A 25,052-nucleotide genomic window follows, 5' to 3' on the forward strand; every position below is an offset into this window, starting at 1 on the left:
CCCTGAGTCAAGCTCAATGCTGACAGAACAGAGCCTGCTTGGATTCTCTCTCTCCCTCCCTCTCTCTCTCTCAAAGTAAATAAACTTTAAAAAATAAAAATAACCCTCTAAAAAAATATAAAAAATTAAAAAAAAAAAAACCTTCCTCATTACTTTACAGGACAGCATGTTTAGCTGGTACACCAAACTGGTTTAATTTGAGTCACAATTTCAACTGCCTACAGTGACCAGGAAGTAATCTAAATGAGGAAACAGACTAGGTATAAGATAACAGCGAGTGATGAAAAGCACATTCTGTTGTAAAGGCGCTCAATTATATTTTATTTATTTATTTTTTTTTTTTAATTTTTTTTTTTTTTCAACGTTTATTTATTTTTGGGACAGAAAGAGACAGAGCATGAACGGGGGAGGGGCAGAGAGAGAGGGAGACACAGAATCGGAAACAGGCTCCAGGCTCTGAGCCATCAGCCCAGAGCCCGACGCGGGGCTCGAACTCACGGACCGCGAGATCGTGACCTGGCTGAAGTCGGACGCTTAACCGACTGCGCCACCCAGGCGCCCCGCTCAATTATATTTTAATTAGATTTTGAATCTGTTGAATGTTTTGAAAGCCAAACAAAAACATATCTGGGCTGAGTTTGGACAAATTTACTAGGGTTCAATTTTGCAATCCTCATTGTTCAGCTTTCAAAACATTCACCAGATTCAAAATCAATATTTACCAAGTGCCCACTAGAAAGAAGAGACATATAATTAGAATGAGAAAATGCTTATTAAATGTTATTGTTGACACAGCAAATACTTGTGCAAAAAGTTGTCTCATTATGCATAAGGTTTCAGTAACCTAATTAAAACCAGACACAAATTACAGACCAAATCTACAGCCTTGACTTACTCTATTATATAAGAAAGAAAAACACACTTCAGGTAGAAAAAATACTCTATTTCCATACTTTAATACTGAAATCAGCTATCATACATATCCATCAACTCTTGTATTTCATTGTCTTTATCTCAGGAGATAGTCAAAGTGAGATTAATTAGATGAAGCATTCTCAGCAAAGCTATAACACTCTGTACTTCATCTCCAAATTTAAGTCAGGTCTTTAATAAGTTACTGCTTATTCACTGCTGTGTAATATTTATGAAATGAATTAGTGCAATATATCATTGAGGTATTATTTAAAAGGCAAATACCCTATAGATATGGATTTGTCATCCCAATTCCTTGGCACTCAATAATATAAGTGTCTTTAGAGGCATCGTCTTCATCTTCTGATTTCTTCACAGAGAATTTAGCCTGAAACCAGAGAAGCATTTAGTATATAAGTAATATAAAGAGAGATAGAAAGCCCTTAAGTCCAACATAAATAGGCAAGTAATTAATGTCAAACTCATTTTATTGAGGAAGCTAGAGGCACAAAGATCAAATGACTCATGAGAAATTCAATACCTAAATATAAAATATTTTGCTCCAGAAGCATGACTCTTGTTCAAAAGTAATATATACTTGTGGAGTTCTGTCAGAATGTATAGCCTAGGCCCTGCTCCGTATCCACTGAATCAAAATCCCCAGGATATTTGCAGCTAGGTAAATACCATTTTCAAAATCCCAATTGTTAACTATAACACCCCTTTACTACCTACTTCCTATATTTTTTCTAAAACATAGCTTTGAAGCATTTATACTTCTCTGATCTTGTCAAGATCAAGTTTCTAAATCCCCTCAAATTTTTCTTGTCAATTTAATTCCCTAAATATGCTATTCAAAAAAATCTAGTTCAAAGAAGGAAGGTGGGGGGATGCCCTTCATCTTTATTGGCCTTAACATGGTATTTTTCACTTGTTAACTAATTGAAGTTTGGCTTTGAAATATTTGGTTTCTATCACTGCATTCTGGAAACATGATTTTTTTTTAAAGCTACTGCATTCATTCTGATAAAAATATTAAAATCAAAACAATTGAGTAGGTTGAATTTGTAGCAAATGGATTTCAAATGCGCCTAAGACCTTAGGATTCTATGAAACACAATTTGAAAACCATCATTCTGGGGCCTACTGCATAGTGATATTCACAAATTATTCCAGTTTCAGGATTATGTGACAGTATACTGCATATAGTAGACACTGAAAATTACTGTTGAATGAATAAGCACTGAATTCTGAGCTACATAGCCAATTACTTGTGTAACTATATATATGTATACATTTCAAATTGTAAGCATTATGTAAATATGAAACACAGGAACACTCAAGGAAATCATTTCTAGCCTACATATAAATATACTGAAACTACAAAAATTTAAAGTTACAAGGAGTCTTAATGGACTATTGACCAGTCTCTGATTTTACAGATGAATTATCTGCACTGAGGCACAGAAAGAAAAAGCAGCTTGCCTCAAGTCACTCAGTAAGATACCACAAAGCGGAACAAGAAACCAGAGCTATAAATTCCAATTCACAGCACTCTCCGCTATGTATTCACTTCAAATAACATGTTAGTGTCCACTATATGCAAAGTGCAAAGTACTATAAAAAGTGAGGACTATATGAATGCAACTTAGTCCCTGCCATCAAGGAGATCATAGTTTACAAAGAAAAAATGATAATACAGCATAAATGGAATAATAAAAAGTACAGTTAACTATCTCTTGACATGAAATATAATTTACCTTCAATTCCTATTATCCTTTTCCTACAACTGAATCAAAATCTATCTATGCTTTCTAATAACAAGAAAAAAGGTGTATGTTATTAAAAATCATACAAATAAACGGTTAGAAGCAGGGCAACTCCCAACTTTGTGCTTGCTACCCTTCTATAATAGCTATTTTTTTTAATAATGTGCATTATTTTTATAATTTTTAAAACTACTTAAGGTCACCTTCCTTCATAAAATTCTGAGTTATAAATTATAGATCACTTTATTAAATTACATTATAAAGACTATAGCAAAACAGGAACATGCAATTACTGAAAAAGGCAAGAAATGAAGCTATATGTGGTAAATGCAAAAAAAAAAAAAAAAAATGAAAAGAGAAACACTTTTAAGAGGAAAATACCTAAATGTCAACAGTGGTTGTTGGCAAAAGGGACTATAGGTAGGTTTTTTTCCCCTTATTTTCCAAATTTGCTATAAGGAAATTACATTAGTTTCAGATAAAACATATAAATTTAGTCATTTTTTTAAAATTAAGAATCCTGCAGAAAAGGTATTAATATGAGCTTGTATACTAATAAACCCTGTTTCACTAAAAAATTATAAATCTACTCTTATAAAAGTTTAGGGGACTGGTGTTAAAATTTCAGCAAATATTCTATTCTACCGTAGAATCAAAAGAAAATGAAACATGTAAAATTTCATATAAATATTTAAGTTTCTGGCCAACCATGAATTCCTTATGATTTGATTTCATAGTTCTCATGGAAGTATTTTTACCCTATAAGGCAGCAATACACATGTGCTTTGCCGTGTGCTTTCCCAGGTCTGTTCACAGCCCAGCTCTGCCACTAACAAACTATGTGGGCTTGAGCAGTTAATTTAATCCCTTTACCACACTTTACTCACATGCAAAATGCGAATAAAAATAAACAGCAACCTAACATGGTTATGCAGAGCTGGGGCGCCTAGGTGGCTCAGTGGGTTGAGCATTCAACTCTTAATTTAGGCTAGGGTTATGATCTCATGGTTAGTGTGTTCAAGCCCTTCATCGGGCTCTGTGCTGGTGGTGCAGAGCCCGCTTGGGATTCTGTCTCCCTCTCTCTCTGCCCTTCTCCCATTTGCACGCACACGTGCTCTCTCTCTCTCAAGATAAATAAACTTTAAAAAATAAAACGGTTATGCAGAGTAAGATGATTCAGGGCAACTGCTGACTCAGCTCAGTGTCTGCCACACAAGAAGTACTAGGTGAGGAATAGCAAGTATCCTGTTTATTACAATCTGACCCAAAACTGGCTATGATAAAAATCAATTACTCTTTCTAAAGGAATACTCACCTTTGCTAGTTGTTCAGCAAAATGTATAGCCGTTTGTGTATGGAGTGTAACTGGTCCTGTTTTTATTCTGGAAACTCCACAGGCTAATGCCATGAAAATGATCAGCTATTAAAAAAAGAACAAAGAAGAAAATTTTCACACATTTACTAATATTTGGAGTTAAAATTCTACTGCTTACCATATGAAAATATTACTAGAAATCAAAATAGCTCAAAGCATTTCTACTTCTTTAGGTTTCCAGAAGTCCTAAGAAGATGACAGAAAACCTCTGTCACCCACAGTCTGTGTTGTGGTACAGAAATGCTCAGTAGCAGTTGTCAATACAGCCTTTCTAAAATTTGTGTTTAAGAATAAAACAGAGAGTTAAAAGTTAATATATCAGACCAACTGTCTCTACAAGGTGGAATATATAATATGACAAGCTTCTTCCACTGTCTAAAATTACAACTTTTTTTTTAAGTTTATTTATTTGAGAGAGAGAGAGAGAGCATGCACATGAGGGGGAGGGGAGGAGGCGAGGGAGAGACAGAATCCCAAGGAGGCCCTGCTGCTGAAATCAAGAGTCGGACACTTAACCAACTGAGCCACCCAGCGGCCCCTAAACTTACATTTTAGTGGGTAAACAAATACACTAATACAGAATTCCTTAGAGTATAGAGTACAGTTGGGCAAGAAAGGAGAGACTAGAAATAAGGGAAATAAGAAACTAGTTAAGGAGAGGTACCTAGGTGGTTCAGTCAGTTAAGCATCCATCTTCGGCTCAGGTCATGATCTCATGGTTCATGAGTTTGAGCCCTGCATTGGGCTCTCTGCTGTCAGCACAGAGTCTGCCTCAGATCCTCTCCCCCTTCTCTCTCTGCCCCTGTTCTCTCTCTCTCTCAAAAAAAAAAAAAGAAAGAAAGAAAAAGAAAAAAGAAACATAAAAATAAAAACAAAAACTAGTTAAGGGGCACCTGGATGGCTCAGTTGGTGAAGCATGAGACTCTTGATCTGGGGTTGTAAGCTTGAGCTGCACACTGAGTGTAGTTACTTAAAAAATAAAATCTTAAAAAAAAAAAAACCAACAACAAAGGAAAGAAACCAGTTAAGAAATCCTAAAGAATACATTTCTAAATGCAGATTGATGGTTTGAGATTAAGGAGAGAAAAGTATGGTAGAGAAAAAGAAAATCTATCAAGACAGGGGACCATAAAAAGATCTTACTTCGAAATATTCACCAGCATTTCTCCATATGAATAAATGTGTTAAGTTTAAGAGGTCTATGACACATCCAAGTGGAGATGCTGACAGGCACAAGGGATAGAGTTAAGGAGAAAGGCCTGAACTAGGTGATATAAATTTGGGAGTTGTCTGTGCACAGGTGGCACATAAGCTATGAGACTGGACAAAACAACTGAGCCAGTGAATACAGATGAAGGAAAGAGGCATGAGCCTGAGCCTAGGGATTCTCTAAAACTTAGAAGTTGAGAAGATGAAAACAGCAGTAACAAACTACCAAAAGACTAGAATACATGGTCAGGGAGATGAAAAGAAAACAGTGCTTCAGAAACCAAGTGAGCAAAGAATTTAGAGAAGGAAAGAATGACCAACTGTACCAAATGCCATGGCCAGGTCAAGATGAAAACTGAAATCTGAGGAATATAAATTCCAGAAAAATATTTAAAAACTGATTGAACTAGGACATGCCAATCAGTCTCTCAAAGTCAGTGATAAATTTTTTTTTTATTTTTTATTTTTTAAAATTTACATCCAAATTAGTTAGCATATACTGCAACAATGATTTCAGGAGTAGATTCCTTAGTGCCCCTTATCCATTTAGCCCACCACCCCTCCCTCCAAGTAACCCTCTGTTTGTTCTCCATATTTAAGAGTCTCTTATGTTTTTGTCCCCCTCCCTGTTTTTATATTATTTTTGCTTCCCTTCCCTTATGTTCATCTGTTTTGTCTCTTAAAGTCCTCATATGAGTGAAGTCATATGATTTAACTTTCTCTGACTGACCAATTTCACTTAGCATAATACACTCCAGTTCCATCCACGTAGTTGCAAATGGCAAGATTTCATTCTTTTTGACTGCTGAGTAATACTCCACTGTGTGTGTGTGTATATATATATATATATATATATATATATACATATATATATATATATATATATATATACACACACACACACTACATCTTCTTCATCCATTCATCCATTGATGGACATTTGGGCTCTTTCCATACTTCAGCTATTGTTGACAGTGTTGCTATAAACATTGGGGTGCATGTGTCCCTTTGAAACAGCACACTTGTATCCCGTGGATAAATGCCTAGTAGTGCAATTGCTGGGTCGTAGAGTAGTTCTATTTTTACTTTTTTGAGGAACCTCCATACTGTGTAGAGTGGCTGCACCAGCTTGCATTCCCAAGTGATAAAATTTATATTCAGTCTGGGGCACCTGGCTGGCTCAGCTGGAGGAGCATAAGACGCCTGATCTCAGGGTCAAGAGTTCAAGCCCCACATGAGGTGTAGTAATTACTTAAACAAATTTTTAAAACTCAATAAATAAATAAATAAAATAAAATGTATATTCAATCTAATTATCCAATACTCAAATCTAATAGATTCAAAGGTTTTATCCTAAAAGCATCGTTACCTGGTCTTGCAGATACTCATCCACAGCACCACCATGTCTGAGATTTGCTAACAGCATTTCAGCAGCTTCAATTCCAACCTTATCTGCATTTACACCTACAACAGACACAATGTAAAAACACACAACAAAGCACATCAATTACTAAGAATCAAAGATTTGAATTAATATATCTCAGTTAGCACTGGTATAACTTTTTTTAGGCGCCTACTCTGAACTCACCCAACCAACTCACCCAAGATTTTTAAATATATTTAATCTTCTGAGAGCTTAGCACATGCAAATGGTTTATATCTTTAAATGAACCTAGTGGAGGAAAAACCAGGCTGTATTTGGCCCTATTTTAAAAGTATTAATTATGGGGGCACCTGGGTGGCTCAGTCAGTTGAGTCAGTTGAGTTCAGTCGGTTGAAATCGACTTCAGCTCATGGGTTCGAGCCCCACGTTAGGCTCTGTGCTGCCAGCTCAGAGCCTGGAGCCTGCTTTGGATTATGTGTCTCCCTCTTTCTCTGCCCCTCCCCTGTTCATACTCTGTCTCTCTCTTTCTCAAAAATAAATAAAAACATTAAAAACATTTTTTTCATTAAAAAAAAGCTATAATCCTATAACACTATGCCTGTCAAAATTTGAAATTTGCAATTTATACATGTTATAATTAGTCTGTAAGCAATCCATTAGAATTAAAGGGTATTTTTTAGAAGTCAGAGAATTATGTTTCATGTAAGGAAAAGCTGATAAAAATTCTCATATCAACTACTGTAAAATTTTATTCCTTTAAGATTTAAATAGGCATTACCTTATTTTGAAAATAATACAGAATACTTATCCCCACATCCCACTCCCTGCTTCTCCACACATGCCCCAAATCTTCATACAATGCTGAATACAAAATAAGTGTGTCAGAAGCAGTGGAATGTCAAATGATGCTTTTAAAGTATTTACTTTAAACTAAAAGAAGCCCCGGCTACAAATAAAAATGTCTTTTAAGGAATGAGAATGTGGTTAATTTTTGCTCCTATTTTATATTTGGAAATTCATTTGATTATATGTATACCTTGGTAAGAGTTCCCAGGAAAGTGGAATTTTCAAAATTTTAACTGTTTCTCATTAAAGCAGTCATTATAATATAATAAATTAACTATCTTTACAACACCAATCAGTCAAGTACATGACTGAATGAAGTAGCTTGGAACATGTGGTGTGAATCTCAACTTCTTGGGTAAACTAGGTTGCTTCTTCCAAATGGAAATGAAAATGGAAATGGACATGGTAATACCTAAGTTGTAAAACTTGTTAAAGAAATTAGAGATAATACTTACAAAGCATATAATACCATGACTGGTTCAAAATAAGCTATTAATAATAACAGTTAATACTGAGTACCTACTATGTGTGTCCTGTACTAAGTAACAGGAACTGTTTCCTTTGCTAAGACAACATAAAAATACACTTCTATATTAGAGAACCAGAGGATCAGTAGGTACTAAATTCTACAGTATAAGCTAGGACTTGAGAGACTCTCCAGGCTAATTCTCTCACTCAATAGATAAGTAAACTAAGATCAAAATAGTTTTAGTGGCTGAAATAGTGACAAACATGACTCATCAGTTACAGGTTACTGCTTCTACCACAGATGATGTCATGGACAACTAGCCAATGTTACTTCTGGTAATAACTCTTAGATGTTAGGATTCAGGGTCTGATAATTTTCTAGTTAATTTAAATAAGAAATGAAAGGGGATAACGGAAGCTGACATTCTCTCTGATATCCTTAATATATACACTATCTAGACTAAGAGACAAGACCCCAAGCTGCTTTTACATTTGCTAATCCCATCTCATTTGACATCTGTGCCTGACAGGAAACAAGGGAGAGCACCAGCAGAAGCCAATCAGAGCAAGTATATTGCTCTATCATCTATTCCCTCCTACCATTATAATTCTAAAAATAAATACTGTGCATTCTGAAACTGTGTTGTCCAAAGACAACTTCAAAGTAAAAGTGGTCTCAAATGACAAAGTAAGAAAAGTGTTGTTGGAATATGAGCAATTTTTTCAGGGCTGGTCAGCAAAGTTAATTCTAAGTATTGCTAATAACAAAGTAATGATTGATTTACAATCTCAGTGCGATATACCTAAAACTATCATCTACCCTGGCAAACTAACTCTACCTCCTATGTCGCAAGTTGAAATGCTTCTAGGTACCCAAGGTAGAAATCTAGAAGGTTATTCTTCACATTGCCTTCCTCACTTCCCATATCCAACTGGCCATATCTATTCCCTCTCCTAATATTCTTGCATCAGTACTCACCTCTCTAGCCCCAATCACTGAATCCCTTTGTATAGGCCCTCATCATTTCTGACCTAAACAGCTGCAACAGTCTTGTCTTCCTGCCTCCAATAAGGTTTTCCTGTAATCAACCACATAGCTATCAGAATTACCTTTCCAAAGATCTGATATTACATTCCTCCTTAAAATCTTTAATGCTTTCAGGGTGCCTGGGTAGCTCAGTCAGTTAAACACCCAATTCTTGGTTTTGGCTCAGGTCATGATCTCACGGTTTGTGGGTTCAAGCCCCATGTCAGGCTCTGTGCTGACAGTGCAAAGACTACTTGGGATTCTCTCTCTCTCTCTCTCTCTCTCTCTCTCTCTCTCTCTCTGCCCCGCCCTTGCCTTCCCCCTCTCTCTCTGTGAAAATAAACTTAAAATTTTTTTTTTTAATCTTTATGTCTTCATGACAAAACCCAAATTCCTTTATATGACCTGTCAACAAAGTCCTTCAAAATCTGGCCTCTGTCAACCTCTCTAACTTCATCTCCAGTTCCCTGCTCCAGACCCTACACTCATCATACATAGTTGTAGTTGCCCAAACACAGAACACTTGTTTTTGTCAGCACTGTCCTTTGTCCTTCCTCCTTAGCTCACTTTTTCATCTGGGTAATTTCTACTTATCTACAGAACATACTAGAGGATTGTTGAATGCAAGAAGCCAGATTTGGGGTCAACCAGCCCCCACAGGAGTATTAGCTGTTCTTCCCCTGTGTTCCTATGATGCCCTGGGAATACCATGGTCTGTCTCCTCTACCAGACTAAGCCAGGAAACAGGACAGTGGCTCAGATATCTATGACCCTAGCATATAGTACTTGGCACATCTTGGTGCCCAATGAACTCATATTCCACCCAATGTCTGCCAAGCACTTATTACTTACATGGGCTCCCAGTCTCTGCTTTATATTTGGCATTATCTTTGCTTCCTCAAGTCCCCATAGATCCTGTATGCAGTAGCTCACTATCCACACTGATTCTTCACTGTCCCTAACAAGTAATTAGTGTACTCTAAATACGTATTTTTGATCACTACTTCCCAAACTTCATTGTACTTCAGAAATATGCAGTAAGCTTGTTAAAATATATCCTTGGGCTCAACTTCCAGAGATTCTAATTTGATAGGTATGGAATAAGTCCCAAAATGTGTTTTTCTAACAAACTCTCAGATGATGCTGATATGTTACTTGTCCACCAACCATAGTTTAAATAGCACAGTTTTAAATAGAATTCATTTAAGCCAGGTCAACTGGAGACATTAATTTTATTTATTCTATTATGTTGTTAAGATTTGATACCCAACTAGTATCTACATCTACCAAATGAGCAGAATAAGATTATCTGAATTTTTTGGTATTCAGCAATAATAATGTGGTAAAACAGCACAGCAAGGGTAAGCATGTTTTAAAGATCTACAAAGTAGGAATAAAGCAATCAACTACCACACAAACATCAAGAAATTCAACTAGAAGTCGCCTTGCCTCGATGGCAAAAGTAACTTCAAATATTAACAGTCAGAAGTATACACATCTCTCTTCTTCCAAATATGCTCAATCTTAACTACATTTCCCTTTCACAAAAATACTGTTTTTTGAAATCACCAATGTAATAACTGATGCAGGGAAAAATCATCAATGGACACTAAAGCCACTGGATGAAAGTTGTATAGGAATAAGATAATCGGATGGTATCAAAGTATTATCCCAGATGACTTACTACTTATAAAAAGAGAAAGAATTTATAGCAGACATACCTGGAGGATACTATTTAACCAAATGATCACAGTCACCTTTACCAATAAAGGACAAACTGACCTTATCCCTAACCCTGTTGTGATACAACGGAATGTACATAGCCACCTATGCAATATTCCTACTAAAAATGTTTCATCTGAATATATCTAATCATGAGACAATCAGACAAGTCCAAATTGTGAGAAAATGGCCTGGACTTTTCAAAACGTCAATATCATGAAAGGGGAAAAAAAAGGTGATATTTTCTGTAGTAGAAAAGAAACTAAACAGAAATGATGACCAATTGCTGGGAGTGCTCCAAAAAAAAAAAAAAAAAAAAAATCCCCCATTGCTCTAAAAAGTATTTTGGAGGCAAGTGACTAGGTTGAATATAAAAAACAAATTCTTTGGGCGTAAAAATGGTATCATGATTAGACAGGTATTGTTCTTTGGACATGCATGATGCAGTACTCAGGGGAGAGATATGGTATCTCCTACTTACACTGAAATAGTTCAGAAACATACACAACTTGTAGCTAACAGTTGACTACTGGTAAATCTAGGAGAACAGTGTATGGATGCTAATTAGTCATTCAACTTTCTTATCAGTTTGAAATTTTTCAAAGTATAAAGTTAGGAGAAATACTAAAAATTTAACTGACTCTAAAACAGAACCAGTTAATCATATCCTTTTATACTTGTCATCTATCATGCTATAATGTTCTAATCCTGACAGGTAATTAAAAATTTTTACACTAGCACTGGGAACTGTGAACCCACTTCATTTATCTGTACCTCGTTTACCAAGCGATGATCCAGCAAACAAACAGCCAGTAGATGTCTCAGCAATAATGCTAAATAGGAAAAAAAAAAAAGGATTACTATCTATGCAATAAATATTCTAAAATTACACACAAATACAACCAGGGGAATAGTGGTTATTAAATATGTAGAATCAGATCTACTTAGTAAACTGCAAAAGTGAAATTCTTCCCACAGAGAACAGGATGATTAGCACTCTCCATCTTCATCAGGGCATTAGTACCCTTCAGCTCATCTGACAAAAGTCACACTAGATTCTAATCCGTTCACAGGTAAGGAATGGCTCTCCTTGAAGTTACATCATTCACACCAAATGATACCATTTCTACTGTACTATAAAGTGTTTTATTATTATCTAAAGTGAAAAGGTCTTCCTACGTGTTTGAATGTAAGTGACCAACTTAACGTAGACTGCTATATCCTTAGGATGTTATATATGAACCACAAAACTAGAACTTTTGATACACAGAAAATAAGGAGGAAGAACACTACCAAAAGTCATCACTCCCAACAGAAGCAAAAGAAGAAGAAAGGGAGAAGAACTACAAAAACAACCAGAAAACAATGAACAAAATGGCAATAATTACATACCTATCAATAATTACAGTAGCCAATAGCAACTCAAGTGTCCATCAATAGATGAATGGGCAAAGAAGATGTGGTATACACAATGGAATATTACTCAACCATAAAAAGGAATGAGATCTTGCCATTTGCAACAACATGGATGGACCTAGAGGGTATTATGCTAAGTGAAATAAGTCAGATGAAGAAAGACAAATACCACATGATTTCACTTACATGTGGAATCTACAAAACAAACAAAAAGCACAAAAGACCCATAAATACAGAGACCAAATGGATGGTTGCTAGAGGGGAAGGGATAGGAGGATGGGCAAAATGGGTGAAGAGAAGCGAGAGATACAGGCTTCCAGATGCAGAATGAATAAGTCACAGGGATAAAAGCCACAGCAAAGGGAATACGGTCAGTGGTATTGTAATGGCACTATAAGGTGACAGATGGAAGCTACCCTTGTTGTGAACAAAACATAACATATTGTCAAATCACTACGTTGTATACCTGAAACTAATGTAACATTGTGTGTCAACTATACTTCAATAATAAAAAAAACTGTATTTCTACAGAAATTTTTGGTTTCATTTTACAGTTTTTAGATAGTAGTATCAAATGCAGAATGTTTAAGTCTGCATTTAAAAGCTTTAGTAGAAACTCCAAAAAAGAGACTTTCTATCCATAAGAGATACTCTCATACTTCAAAAACTCAATTAAAGCAGTCTTAAATTTGGGGTACAGTCAGTGAAGCATGCAACTCTTAATCTCAGAGTTGTGAGTTCGAACTCCAAGTTCGGTGTAAAGATTACTTAACAATGAAATCTTTAGGGGCACCTAGGTGGCTCAGTCAGTTAAGCGTCCGACTCTTGATTTCAGCTCAGGTCGAGCCCTGCGTCAGGCTCTGCACTAACAGCACAGAGCCTGCTTGGGATTCTCTCTCCCTTTCTCTTTGTCCCTTCCCCACTTGCACACGTGCATGCGTGCATACTCTCTCCCTCAAAATAAATAAATTCATGAAAAAATAACTTAAAAAAATAGCATTTTTGGGGCGCCTGGGTGGCGCAGTCGGTTAAGCGTCCGACTTCAGCCAGGTCACGATCTCGCGGTCTGTGAGTTCGAGCCCCGCGTCAGGCTCTGGGCTGATGGCTCAGAGCCTGGAGCCTGTTTCCGATTCTGTGTCTCCCTCTCTCTCTGCCCCTCCCCCGTTCATGCTCTGTCTCTCTGTCCCCAAAATAAATAAACGTTGGGAAAAAAAAAAAATCTTTAAAAAAAAAAATAGCATTTTTATATTAAATCAACAACTTGTAATTAAATAATATAATGTTTTCTTTTAAATTTGTTTTAACGTTTATTTATTATTGAGAGACAGAGAGACACAGAGCATGAACAGGGGAGGGGCCGAGAGATGGAGAGACACAGAATCTGAAGCAGGATCCAGGCTCTGAGCTGTCAGCACAGAGCCTGACACGGGGCTCGAACCCAAAAACCGTGAGATCATGACCTGAGCCGAAGTTGGGACACTTAACCAACTGAGCCACCCAGGCACCCCTATAAATTTTTCTAAACAGACCTTTGCCATATCTAATATTTACATGTACATGGACTTCACATTTGAAGTACAGAAAAACAACTAGAAATATTTCTCTCAGGATCAGCTTCAAAGGCTAACTTCTGATTAGCTTAAACATTTAAGTTCTCTTAAATGTTAAGAGAAATGTTAAGAGCAAAAGGGCTCTTACAATGTAATAAAAGGCAAACCATCCTCAGGAAAAAAAAATCCAGAATAAAATAATCATCTTAATTCATCACACTACTGGTTTGGGTAGGACTATCCTTAAAAATGTGCCTTTTTAAAACTGTAAAACTTAAACAAAAGAACTACAGATATTTAATTTAAACAGGATAATTACTTCAGAGCTCTCAATCAGTATCCAGGAAAAAGTACATTGTCTTACATTATCCCATTTCCATTGCCAAAGGCTTGGTCTTTAGGTTCCTGAACAGGCTGGATGTTAACATACAGATCCCTAATCTCCTTTCTGATGCATCTTACAGCTGCCGCCGCCATATCTTTTGCCACCTATTTTGGCAAGACAGAAAAAGAGAATAAAATAATGATTATTTTGACAGTTGTTTTCAAGCCTTCAAAGACACATACAGTAATGAGTATCTCTTACAGGGATTAAGAAAAAGCTTGATCTTCAAGTGTAACACGTAAGTTCAAGGGAAAGTTTTAATTAAAAGATTTATTAAAAAATTAAGTGCTCTGAGGCACCTGGGTGGCTTAGTCAGTCAAGCATCTGACTTCAGCTCAGGTCATGATCTCGCGGTTCATGAGTTCAAGCCCCACATCGGGCTTGCTGCTATCAGCTGTCAGAAAAGAGCCCACTTCAGAACCTCTGTCCCCCACTCTCTCTCTGCCCCTCCACTGCTCACATGCTCGCTTGCGCTCTCTCTCCAAAAATAAATAAAACATTAAAAAAAAATTAAGTGCTTTTGGGGTGCCTGGCCTGTTCAGTTCATAGAGCATGTGACTCTTGATCTCAGGGTTCTAAGTTTTAGCCCCATGCTGGGTGTAGAAATTACTTAAAAATAAAATCGTAGGGGCGCCTGGGTGGCGCAGTCGGTTGGGCGTCCAACTTCAGCCAGGTCACGATCTCGCGGTCCGTGAGTTCGAGCCCCGCATCGGGCTCTGGGCTGATGGCTCAGAGCCTGGAGCTGTTTCCGATGCTGTGTCTCCCTCTCTCTCTGCCCCTCCCCCGTTCATGCTCTGTCTCTCTCTGTCCCAAAAATAAATAAACGTTGAAAAAAAAAAAAATTAAAAAAAAATAAAAATAAATAAAATAAATAAAATCGTAAAAAAAAATATTAAGTACTTTCAATGATTTCAAAATTTAGATGATATAATACTTACCAAGACCCACATACACTTCTAGACAACTTACTTTAAATGGCAAAACACCAGCAACAAAAGCTCTTCCATATATCTTAGTCACAGAGCCACGGTCCGTTAAATTTATTGGGTTCAACTGTTTAACAGGTGACATTCGGACAATCACTTCACCACCCCCTTTTGGGTAGTAGCCCCTACAAAGAGTATGACAAATACTCACATAAACTTATTATATGACAAAAATACAGCTCAACATTTAAAATAAAATAACACATGAATTATATCCAAACATACAACTCGTGTTTGAAATTTCCAAGCAACATTTTAGATCTGTGCTGTCCAATATGGTAGCCACAAACTACATGTGACTATTTAAATTTAAATTAAATTTAAAACTCAGCTTCCCAGTTGCACTAGCCACATTTCAAGTGCTCAACAGTCTTATGTGGCTAGTGGCTACCTTACTGAACAGATAGGGAACATACCCATCAATGAAGAGAAATTCTTTTTGACAGTGCTGTTTTAGAATATAAACTCCTTGATGGCAGGAGTTTGTCTATTTTCTTCCTGCAATATTCCAGTGCCTAAAACAATGTCTGATACGTAGGAGGTACTCAATAAAATACGATGAATATTAAGTCAACACAAACAAAATTTTAACTCAAATATTTAGTGTCACTTATTCTATAGAAGAGGATGGGAACATACAGATGAGAGTAACTGCTCCTATTTGCAAGGAGCTCCCTCATCTGGTAGAGAGATGGCTCTACATACAACTTACTGGAACACAAGTCAGGCTGTAAAAAAGACTACAAGAGGGATGCAAATATGAATTCCAACTGAGACACACTCATGGACAATTCACACAAGAAATTACAGGTTAAATTTTGAAAAAATATAGGATTTCCAGTTTTTAGGAGAGCAGGGAAGGAAAAACATGAACAAAGACATGAAAGCCCAAGGCACAAAGTAAGTTTAAAGAATAGTAAGCAATCATATGTTAGAATACGTGGAGGACAGGGGCACCTGGGTGGCTTAGCTGGTTGAGTGTCCAACTCTTGATTTCAGCTCAGGTCATAATCCCAGGGTCATGGGATCAAGCCGTGAGTGAGGCTCATCCTGAGCGTTGGAGCCTGCTTAAGATTTTTTCTCTCTTTCTTTCTGCCCCTACCCCCTGCCCCCACTCATGCTCACTCTCTCTCTGTCTTCCAAAAAAAGAAAAAAGAACACATGGAGAAGGTGGAATGAAGTTAGAAAGGTCAACTGCAACAGGACTGCAGCACACTTAAATGCCACACCAAGAAATCTGGCCTTGTTATCATGTGGCAGAAGGGAAGCCTTGAAGGGAAATAACCTGAAAGTCCAATGTGCTTCTTAGGGAAACAATTCTGATTGCACCGTGGGAAGAATCCCTTTTATGACCCTGCATTGCCTAGTCCAGTTGTCTGCGCATAGAAAGTATTCAATCTGTGCTGAACATGAACAACACTAGGTATGAAGGTCCCTCAGTGTAGCAATTCCCTTGAAAATATTTCTCCGAAGAAACAAGCAAATACCATATATATCTGCTTTCAAGTCCCCATGCGCCTGCTGCTTACTGTTTTTAAGCCATAAAACATAATTATTTTCTACAAGAAGTAGTGGGTTCCAGAATAATTCTCTAAGGTCTAAGCTTCCCACTATCTTTAGCACAAATAGTGGGTAAAAGGGCTAACAAATAAGTAACTTACCTCATTTTAATATCACAATTAAACTGGAAACCAAATTTTTCCACAATTGGTTTGAAAACCTGGAAAATCAGTTTATTGTTACGTTAACCACAAATATTCACTGATTCAACAAGTATTAAACAGTATTATTAAACAAAAGTGCTCTGCACTGAGCTGACAAGAAGGTATTACAGATAAACACTGATATAAAAATGTGTAGGGTAGTTCTATTTCTCAAATAAAATAACTGACATGTAAATTAAAATTAAAAGTTTAACATTTAATTAATCAGGGTTGTGCAAGTCTATCTAATGAAAAAAATACCAGAACTCACGATCCTTGATCCCAGTGGTTATTTTACTCCACAGGACAGTATTTCCTAACTAATCCTTTGCAATATAATACATAAGAAATTAGGGGATATTGATAAGCAGCATTCCATTCTGCTTTCTCAATTTTTTTATACTTTGAAATTTCACTGCATATTCAAGGTTTTATCCTCATTTTTTCCATTTAACATTATAAACAAAAGCCTTTTCCTGACATCATAAAATTCTTCCTAAACAGTATTTGAATAACCGTATGGAATTCTAGCATAATTTGCTGAGCCATTCCCCAAGTGTTCACTTGCATAATTATATATATCATATAATGATGATTATAGCATATAATGCTATGCTCAAATACCTTTAACATTTATCTTTGGCTGCATTCTGTAACATTTAATTAGGGTCATTTCCTTGAAGTGGAATTATTAGGTGAAGAGAGATTAACTTTCATTATACACCCTATTAAATTGAATTCTAAAAGATTATACCATCTATTAAAATGGCAAAAAAATTAAATTAAATATCAAGTTCTGTGAAGACGCAGAATAGTTGAAACTCTTATACAGTGCTGGTGAAAATGCAGAACAATGCAGCCACTTTGGAAGCCAAAACAATTTGGCAATCTGTCATAAAATTAGATCTATACTTACTATTACCAGCAACACCTCTCCTTGGTAATTACCCAAAAGAAATGAAAACTTATATTCACCGAAAAAACCTGTATGTAAAAGTTTATACAGACTTTATTCATATTGCCAGAAACTGGAAACACCCCAAATGTCCTTCAACAGATGAATGGATGAAGAAACTGGGACATCCGTATAATAGAATACTACTTCTCTTTTATTGCTAAAACAAGTGACATTGATAAATCTCAAACAAATTATGGTAAGTGGGGGGAAAAAAAACAGGCTCAAAAGGCTACATACAGTATTACTCCTACATACGGTGTTCTGAAAAAAAGACAAAACCAAGACAGAAGATAGATGAGTAGTTGCCAAGAACTGGGGCATAGGGACTGATTACAAAGGGGTCTGAGGTAATTTCTTACGGTAATTCTGTATCTTGATTGTGGTGGCTTGTTCACAACCATATGTCAAAAATCACAGAACTTTACACTAAAAAGGTGTATTTTACTATAAATAATTACACCTCGATAAACCTGGAGGAAAAGAAAGATGATACTACTTCTCTCTCCTACTAAGTATGCCAACACTGAGTGTCATCATTTTGAAAATTTATAGTCAAAATATGGCATTTAATTTTTTATAGTTTATCTAATTAACATGGATCTACCTCTTAACAAATTTTTAAATGCAGTATATCCTATTGTTGACTATAGGTACATGTTGTACAGCTCTCTAGAGCTTATTCATCTCGCTTAACTGAAATTTTATGCCTGTTGATTAGTAACTCCCCATTGCCCTCTTCCCTCTACCCTATTCTACTCTTTGATTTTATGAATTTGATTACTTTAGATACCTTATACAAGTGGAATCATGCCAGTATTTGTCTTCATGTGACTGGTTATTTCACTTAGCATAATGTCCTCAAGGTTCATTCATGTTGTCACATATTCTAGAATGTCTTTTTTAAGGCTGAATAGTATTCCACTGTATGTATAAGCCACATTTTCTTTATCTATTCATCCATCAACAGACATTTAGGTTGTTTTCTCATCTTAGCTATTATGAATAGTGCTGCAATGAACACGGAAATGCTAATATCTCTTCAAGATCCTGAAGATAATCCCACTCAAAGGTGGGATATCTGGATTATATGGTAGTTTTGTTTTTAATTTTTTGAGGAACCTCCACACTGTCTTCCATAATATCTGCACCATTTTGCATTCCCACTAATACTGTGCGAGGGTTCCAATTTCTCCGCATCCTCCTCAATTCTTGTCAAACGCATGTTTAATTTTTGTTTTGAAGTTTTTCTTCCAAAACATAATTCCTGTATTTATAAAATGACTGATTTATATAATAAGTAATGTAATTCACGCAACAATTACACTTGAGGTTTTAAAAGAATTCACTATGAGCACTGTTCCAAGATACAACACAAAATCTAAAGTAAACACAATCTTTTACCTTCTCCCACAACAGAACTACACACCATAAAGAAATAAACAGGCATACACAGAAACCACTCAGGATATGTTCATCAATAACAACACAAGCCCTTACCATGGCTGTGTAATCAATCTGTGGTGCCATTTCAGCATTAGTTCCACCTTTTAAACGAAGTTCTGATGGAGAAGCAGCAAAGAGAACACAGGGCATTGAGACTTGCATCAAGAGGCACACACTCCTAAGGAGAACGCAAAACAGGCTTCAATGAATTTTATTTTCAAAGTCTTAAGATCATGGTATTACTACACAGCACCATTCACTGAGGCACAGACAACTGGGAAGGCAGGTGTATACCCAAGTCTAAAGTTAAAAAATACCCCATTAAAAAAAGAGGGGGGCGGTGCACCTGGCTGGCTCAGTCAGTACAGTATGCAACAACTCTTGATCTTGGGGTTATGAGTTTGAGCCCCACGCTGGGTGTAGAACTTACTTTAAAAAAAAAAACACCACCACCCCAGGAACTGAATGATAAAATCCTGAATCTTAAAGAAAGACAGTATTTTATAGGAGAAGGAACTGGCCTTGAATGATCAGCAAATCTGGGTTTGAATCAAACATTAGTTGTATGATCTTTCTTTAATTTACAAAGTAAAAAAAGATTTTTTTTAAATGACACCATTTTTATAACATTTTTAAAATTTTTTTTAAATGTTTTTATTTATTTATTTTTTTGAAGGAGAGAGAGAGACAGAGCATAAGCGGGGGAGAAGCAGAGAGAGAAGGAGACACAGAATTCGAAGCAGGCTCCAGGCTCTAAGCTGTCAGCACAGAGCCTGATGCAGGGCTCAACTCACAAACTGTGAGATCATGACCTGAGCCAAAGTCAGACGCTCAACCGACTGAGCCACCCAGGTGCCCCAATTTTTATAACATTTTCATAAAAGGATTCTTGAAAGTACAATTTATGAAAATGCATTTAATGCAAAGTCTAAAAACACACCAGAGGCAATAGGGTCAATTAAATTGTAATAACATTCATACAGTGACAGTCACACACACAAAGTCAAGGTCTAGAAATACTTAAATAATTGTATTTGAATCTCTACCATGCACAAGGCATTGTTCCAAATATCAAGTTAAGATACAGATCCTACCATCATGGAGTTTATGATATGATAGGATAACATTTCACAAAGACTGACAGCTGAATATTTTACATGGAAATAAGTTTAAAGGAAATAATCTTTGCTGTAACTCACCTCTGTTTGCTCATTCTAATAAAATAATGTGAGAAGTCATGAGACATAATTATAGAATATATTTTATAAAATGAAACACTTGGTCAGATTTTCTAAATGAGCTGTCACATTCATATATAGCATAGATAGACATAGATGAAGCATAGATTAGACATAGGCTCTAATACAAAAAGAGTTAACTTTCTTATAGTAACAATGCATATGTACTGAAATAAACAGTTTCTATAAGTGACAATGCATTTCACTAATTTAGTAAAAATTTACTGACTGCATAATGTGGCAGATATCATAAGAGAAAATGTATACAATATAATCCCTGTTCTCAAGGAGTTAAGCCTAGGAGCAAGTGAAAAAACTAGAAAATGTTTAGTTTACAATAAACTATAATGTTAAAACTACTAAACTTCTCAGTGTTTATTCCCTCTGAGGAACCCAACATTTAAATGTTCTCCCTACTCCCCTGATAAAATCAGATTCTAAGAATAGTACAGAAAATCTTAATTTTAGGAATAGGAAAATGCAAAAACAAAGGTAGACAGTAGAGAAAACACATGGTACTGTAATCACAGTTAAGGGTAAAAATGTTAGAAAGTGAAGAAGTAAGATAAGTTTTCTTGCCAGGAAAAAGCTGGTTTTAGTCTCCTAAACTGAGCTGGATTCACAACTTTAAACTCATCTCTCTTACAGTCTATTAGATTAGAAGTCAAAAGGCCTACATTCTAATTCTAGTTGTGTCTCTGACTCCATCACCTTGCGTAAATCACTTAATACCATTCTCTCATTCACTAAGTGGAGGAAGGATTGGAAATACATGGCTTCTAACTTCCCTCTTGCAGCTTCAAAATTTTACAATTCTGTTTTAGTTCATTTTTAGATAGTTGGTTAAATACAATCCCCTTTCCCTTTTTTGTACAGGATAATACCCAAAATAATATGCAGACTATAAAGAAAGATACCTCAAAATTCCTTAATCCCCTTAGAAAGTTCTCATTTGGCAAACCTTGCCTTGGGCCTGGCAGCAGGTCCCTTTTCACAGAGGTCTATTCACAGCATTACTCAAGTATCAATTATCACTAAATATTTTCATAAACTAAAATAATCAAAATCTATTAAAACAGTTTCTGACACAAACTGGCATCAGGTTTCCACTACTAGTTCCTATTTTATCCAATTTCCTAGTGAATGGATAGGATTTTGGTAAAAAGATATGGTTTACAACAGCAATCAGCCAAATAACTCAGAAAACACAAGAAGTGCTGTTTTGTCGATAAAAGGAAGAATTCCTGGAAAAGGATAAAAGCTCAATTTAATTGTTAAATATCTACTTTTGCAAAGGGGGAAAAAAAAACCAAGATCAAACCTACAAATTTCTAAACAAGGTAGCATAAGTTATCTATTAAAAGACAACAAGGGGTGCCTGGGTGGCTCAGTTGGTTAAGCGGCCGACTTCGGCTCAGGTCATGATCTCACGGTTCATGGGTTGGAGCCCTGCATTGGGCTCTGTGCTGACAGCTCAGAGCCTGGAGCCAGTTTCAGATTCTGTGTCTCCTCTCTCTATACCCCTCCCCCACTCATGCTCTGTCTCCCTCTGCCTCAAAAATAAATAAACATTAAAAAAAAAAAGACAACAAAAATACTTAGACTAAAAGTAGAATATGACTCATAATTAGCTGTAAGCCAAGAACTAAATATGCTACATACAATGCAAAAACTACTATTACTACAATGCATAAAAACTTAGTCGTTTTCAGATATTCAGTTTCTAAATAATAAAAAGAAACAAATATCCTATACTATGCACATAAGAAAATTCTAGATATAATAACAGCTATCCAAAACTACATAAAGTGTAACCCTGGAAGGTTACTGTTTTCTCCATTTAAAATGTGGGGAAAACGGACGCCTGGGGGGGCTCAGTTGGTTAAGCGTCCAACTTCGGCTCAGGTCGTGATCTCGCGGTTAGTGAGTTCAAGCCCCACATCAGGCTCTGTGCTGGACAGCTCAGAGCCTGGAGCTTGCTTCGGATTCTGTGTCTCCCTCTCTCTCTGCCCCTCCCCTGCTCGTGCTCTCTCTGTCTCAAAAATAAACATTAAAAAAATATTTTTTAAACGTGGGAAACAAAAGCTCAAAGGTTAAGCAACTTGTCTAGTAAGTGGTAGTACCTGCATGTGAATCCAGGTCTAGCTCCAAAGCCCATATTTAAATGGAATATAAGTGACACATACCCTGCTGTCTTGGTATCTGCTGTGTGGACTCCACCTTTAATCTTCTCCGGTGTAAACATTATTTCTGTTGAGCCGATTTCTGCCCCCTCCAGTTGCCCATCACACAAATCTCGAATCATTTCCAGTCCAGATAAATGTTGAGGCCTTCAGGTCATAATACTGCATCAAAACGTGTGCATTCAGACTGCCTATATCCCCACATCTTATGACCCATTTATAAAACTGCAATGGCAAGAAAAGAGCAAGGTCTAACCACAACAAGTGCCATTATCTTCAGTGTCAGAGCTTCTTTTGGGTTTTTATGTACCTAGCTAGACTGCCTGCTAGTAGGCATCTTTTAGGGGTCCTTCCAGACCACTTATTTTAGCTAAAACACATATGCTGATACATTGTTGCGAATGAGAAGTGTGCAAAGAGGAAAACTGATAAAACTAAATGCCGCCAATCTCACTTGCATGTCATTCAATAATCTATAGTACCTGTTACAGGCTGAATTATGTTCTTCCAAAATTCTTCTGTTGAACCCCTAACCCCTACTGCCTCAGAATGTGAGAGTAGTTGGAGTCAGGGCCTTTAAAGAGATGATCATGTTAAAGAGAGACAATCTGGGGGCTCCTGGCTGGTTCAGATAGTACAGTATGTGACTCTTGATCTCAGGGTTGTAAGTTTGAGCCCCATGATGGGTATAGGGATTACTTAAAAATAAAATCTTAAAAAAATTAAAAAGAGGGTAAGCCCTAATCTATTCTCTGTGGTATGTTTATAAAAAGAGGAGATTACCACATACAAAGACAGCAGAGGTACACATGCCCATAGGATGCCCACGTGAAGAGGCAGCAAGAGAGAGGCCATCTCCAAGCCAAGGAGAGAAACCTGAAAAGAATCTTCCCGGAAACCAGGAAACCACCCCTGCCACCACCTTGTTCTTGGACCTGCAGGCTCCAGAACCATGAGAAAAATAAATTTCTGTTGTTTAGGCCACCCAGTCTGGTATTTTGTCATGGCAGCTCTAGCAAACTAATAAATTCACTGCTGCAAACGACTGCTGTGACTAAGGGAATGAATGTGCACATATATCAATAATTGCCTTTTAATAATTTCAAAATGAAATGTGGATAAAATAACACTCTAAGAGATTGCTGATCTATTATTACAATGCCCAAAGGAATCAGTTTGGCGTCACCCTGGGTCCCCTTCTAACAGGAGCACATACCTGAAATTTAGCTAGTGGCACGCCTAGCTTCCCAGACGGAAGAAACAAGGTCAAATGTTAAGGTTTTTCCCTGTCCACAACTAATAATTCTGGCTGTATTCATAGCTTCTTAGAGGTCTTAAGGAAAGCTACAATAACATCTCAGGGCCCTTTCCTGAGCTATGATTCTAAAATATGCAGAGTAGAGAATACACAGATTAAAAAGTGGGATTTTCTCTGGCCACGCAGGCTGTTCTGCCCTGATCCATCTTGCCGGCTGCTGCAAGTTCTCCAGGTACTCGGAATGCCCGATGACGCGGGAAAACATTTTAAAAGATAACGCATCAGGAAGCGAGAGAACTCTAGCCATATGGAGAAAACATGGCCTATTTTCTCAACTTGCCCCTTGAGGCTTTCCAGATTGCACAGCCCTGGTTATGGCTAACCGTCCAGGCCTGAGCATGCTCCCCCCGGGACCCTGAGGCCCGGCCACACATTCCTCAACCTTAGGACGAGGATCTTCCAAGCATCACTACCCGGGCTCCCGATTCCCCAGCGCCAAAGTCCGATCAAACCCCAGACCCCAAGGACTGCAGCCCGCCCCCCAGCCCCTCCCCCCCTTCAGCCCCTCCGCCCCTTCAGCCCCTCCGCCCCTCCAGCCACACCCCCAGTCCCCTAGCCCTGCGCCCGCCCAGCCGCATCTCCCAGTCCCGTGGCTCCGCCCCCCAGCGCCTCCGATTTACCTGAGGCCTGGCGTACTGCGGCCGGCTCGGATCTTCTGCACCCGCAAGGGCAGGCCCAAAAGACAGCTCAGGGCTGTAGACACCCTCAGGATCTGGCCGCCCTGCCAAGGGTGCGGGTGGGAGAGGAGAGCGAGAACATCAGACAAGAACGCTCTCCTTCCCAGCCTGGGTTGCAGCGCCACCGGCCTTGCCTCGGGCCCCGTACTCACCCCTTCCATGATCCCGCCATCCACCTCCACCCGCTGCCCGGCCATTGGGAGCGTCCTGGGGCCCGGCCCGCAGCGACAAAGCCTCCGCCCGAGTGGGAGGAAGAAGAGACGCTCGCTCCGGCACCGCAGCTCCGAAACCCCCGTCCCCGCCGGGGGCCGCGGGGGTCTAGCGGAAGCGCGAAAGCAGCGCCCGCTCTCGGAAAACCGGAGGCAGCGGAAACGAACCCCGGCACTCAGTGTCCAGAACCCGGGATCTCCCTGCCCAGCGGCAGTGCGCGTGCGCGCCACGCGGTGCTTAAAAGAGGCGGTGCCAAGCCCATTCAGTCAAATC

General features: G+C 37.8%; 1 protein-coding gene across 4 annotated transcripts; it reads right to left on the reverse strand.

Annotated features, from left to right (window-relative positions):
• Positions 1-928: 928 nt before the first annotated feature.
• RTCA (RNA 3'-terminal phosphate cyclase) lies at positions 929-24,983 on the reverse strand. Of its 4 annotated transcripts, XM_047873027.1 has the most exons (11): positions 24,722-24,983; positions 24,513-24,613; positions 22,578-22,721; positions 19,208-19,331; positions 16,711-16,769; positions 15,033-15,174; positions 14,043-14,167; positions 11,487-11,545; positions 6,635-6,729; positions 3,997-4,101; positions 929-1,300 (listed from the first exon to the last, which is right to left on the reverse strand). In XM_047873027.1, exons 1-11 carry the CDS (start codon positions 24,764-24,766, stop codon positions 1,199-1,201), a joined length of 1,101 nt encoding a protein of 366 aa, XP_047728983.1. In that variant the 5' UTR covers positions 24,767-24,983; the 3' UTR covers positions 929-1,198. The 4 variants fall into 4 exon arrangements, with proteins under 4 accessions (XP_047728983.1, XP_047728984.1, XP_047728985.1 ...); XM_047873028.1 differs by lacking the exon at positions 22,578-22,721; XM_047873029.1 differs by lacking the exon at positions 24,722-24,983 and having other exon boundaries at positions 22,578-22,736.
• Positions 24,984-25,052: the final 69 nt, after the last annotated feature.

This window comes from Prionailurus viverrinus, chromosome C1 (assembly GCF_022837055.1).
Source record: "Prionailurus viverrinus isolate Anna chromosome C1, UM_Priviv_1.0, whole genome shotgun sequence".
In the NCBI taxonomy this organism is placed as follows: domain Eukaryota; kingdom Metazoa; phylum Chordata; class Mammalia; order Carnivora; family Felidae; genus Prionailurus; species Prionailurus viverrinus.

Bases quoted from the DNA above. Each gene is read 5' to 3' on its own strand.
- RTCA (XM_047873027.1), bottom strand. From the start codon at position 24,766: ATGGCCGGGCAGCGGGTGGAGGTGGATGGCGGGATCATGGAAGGG. The intron at 14,168-15,032 runs GTAAGTTGTCTA...TTGCCAAAATAG, and splicing joins CTGGTGTTTTGCCATTTAAA to GTGGCAAAAGATATGGCGGC. The intron at 4,102-6,634 runs GTAACGATGCTT...TTTTTTTAATAG, and splicing joins ATGAGTATCTGCAAGACCAG to CTGATCATTTTCATGGCATT.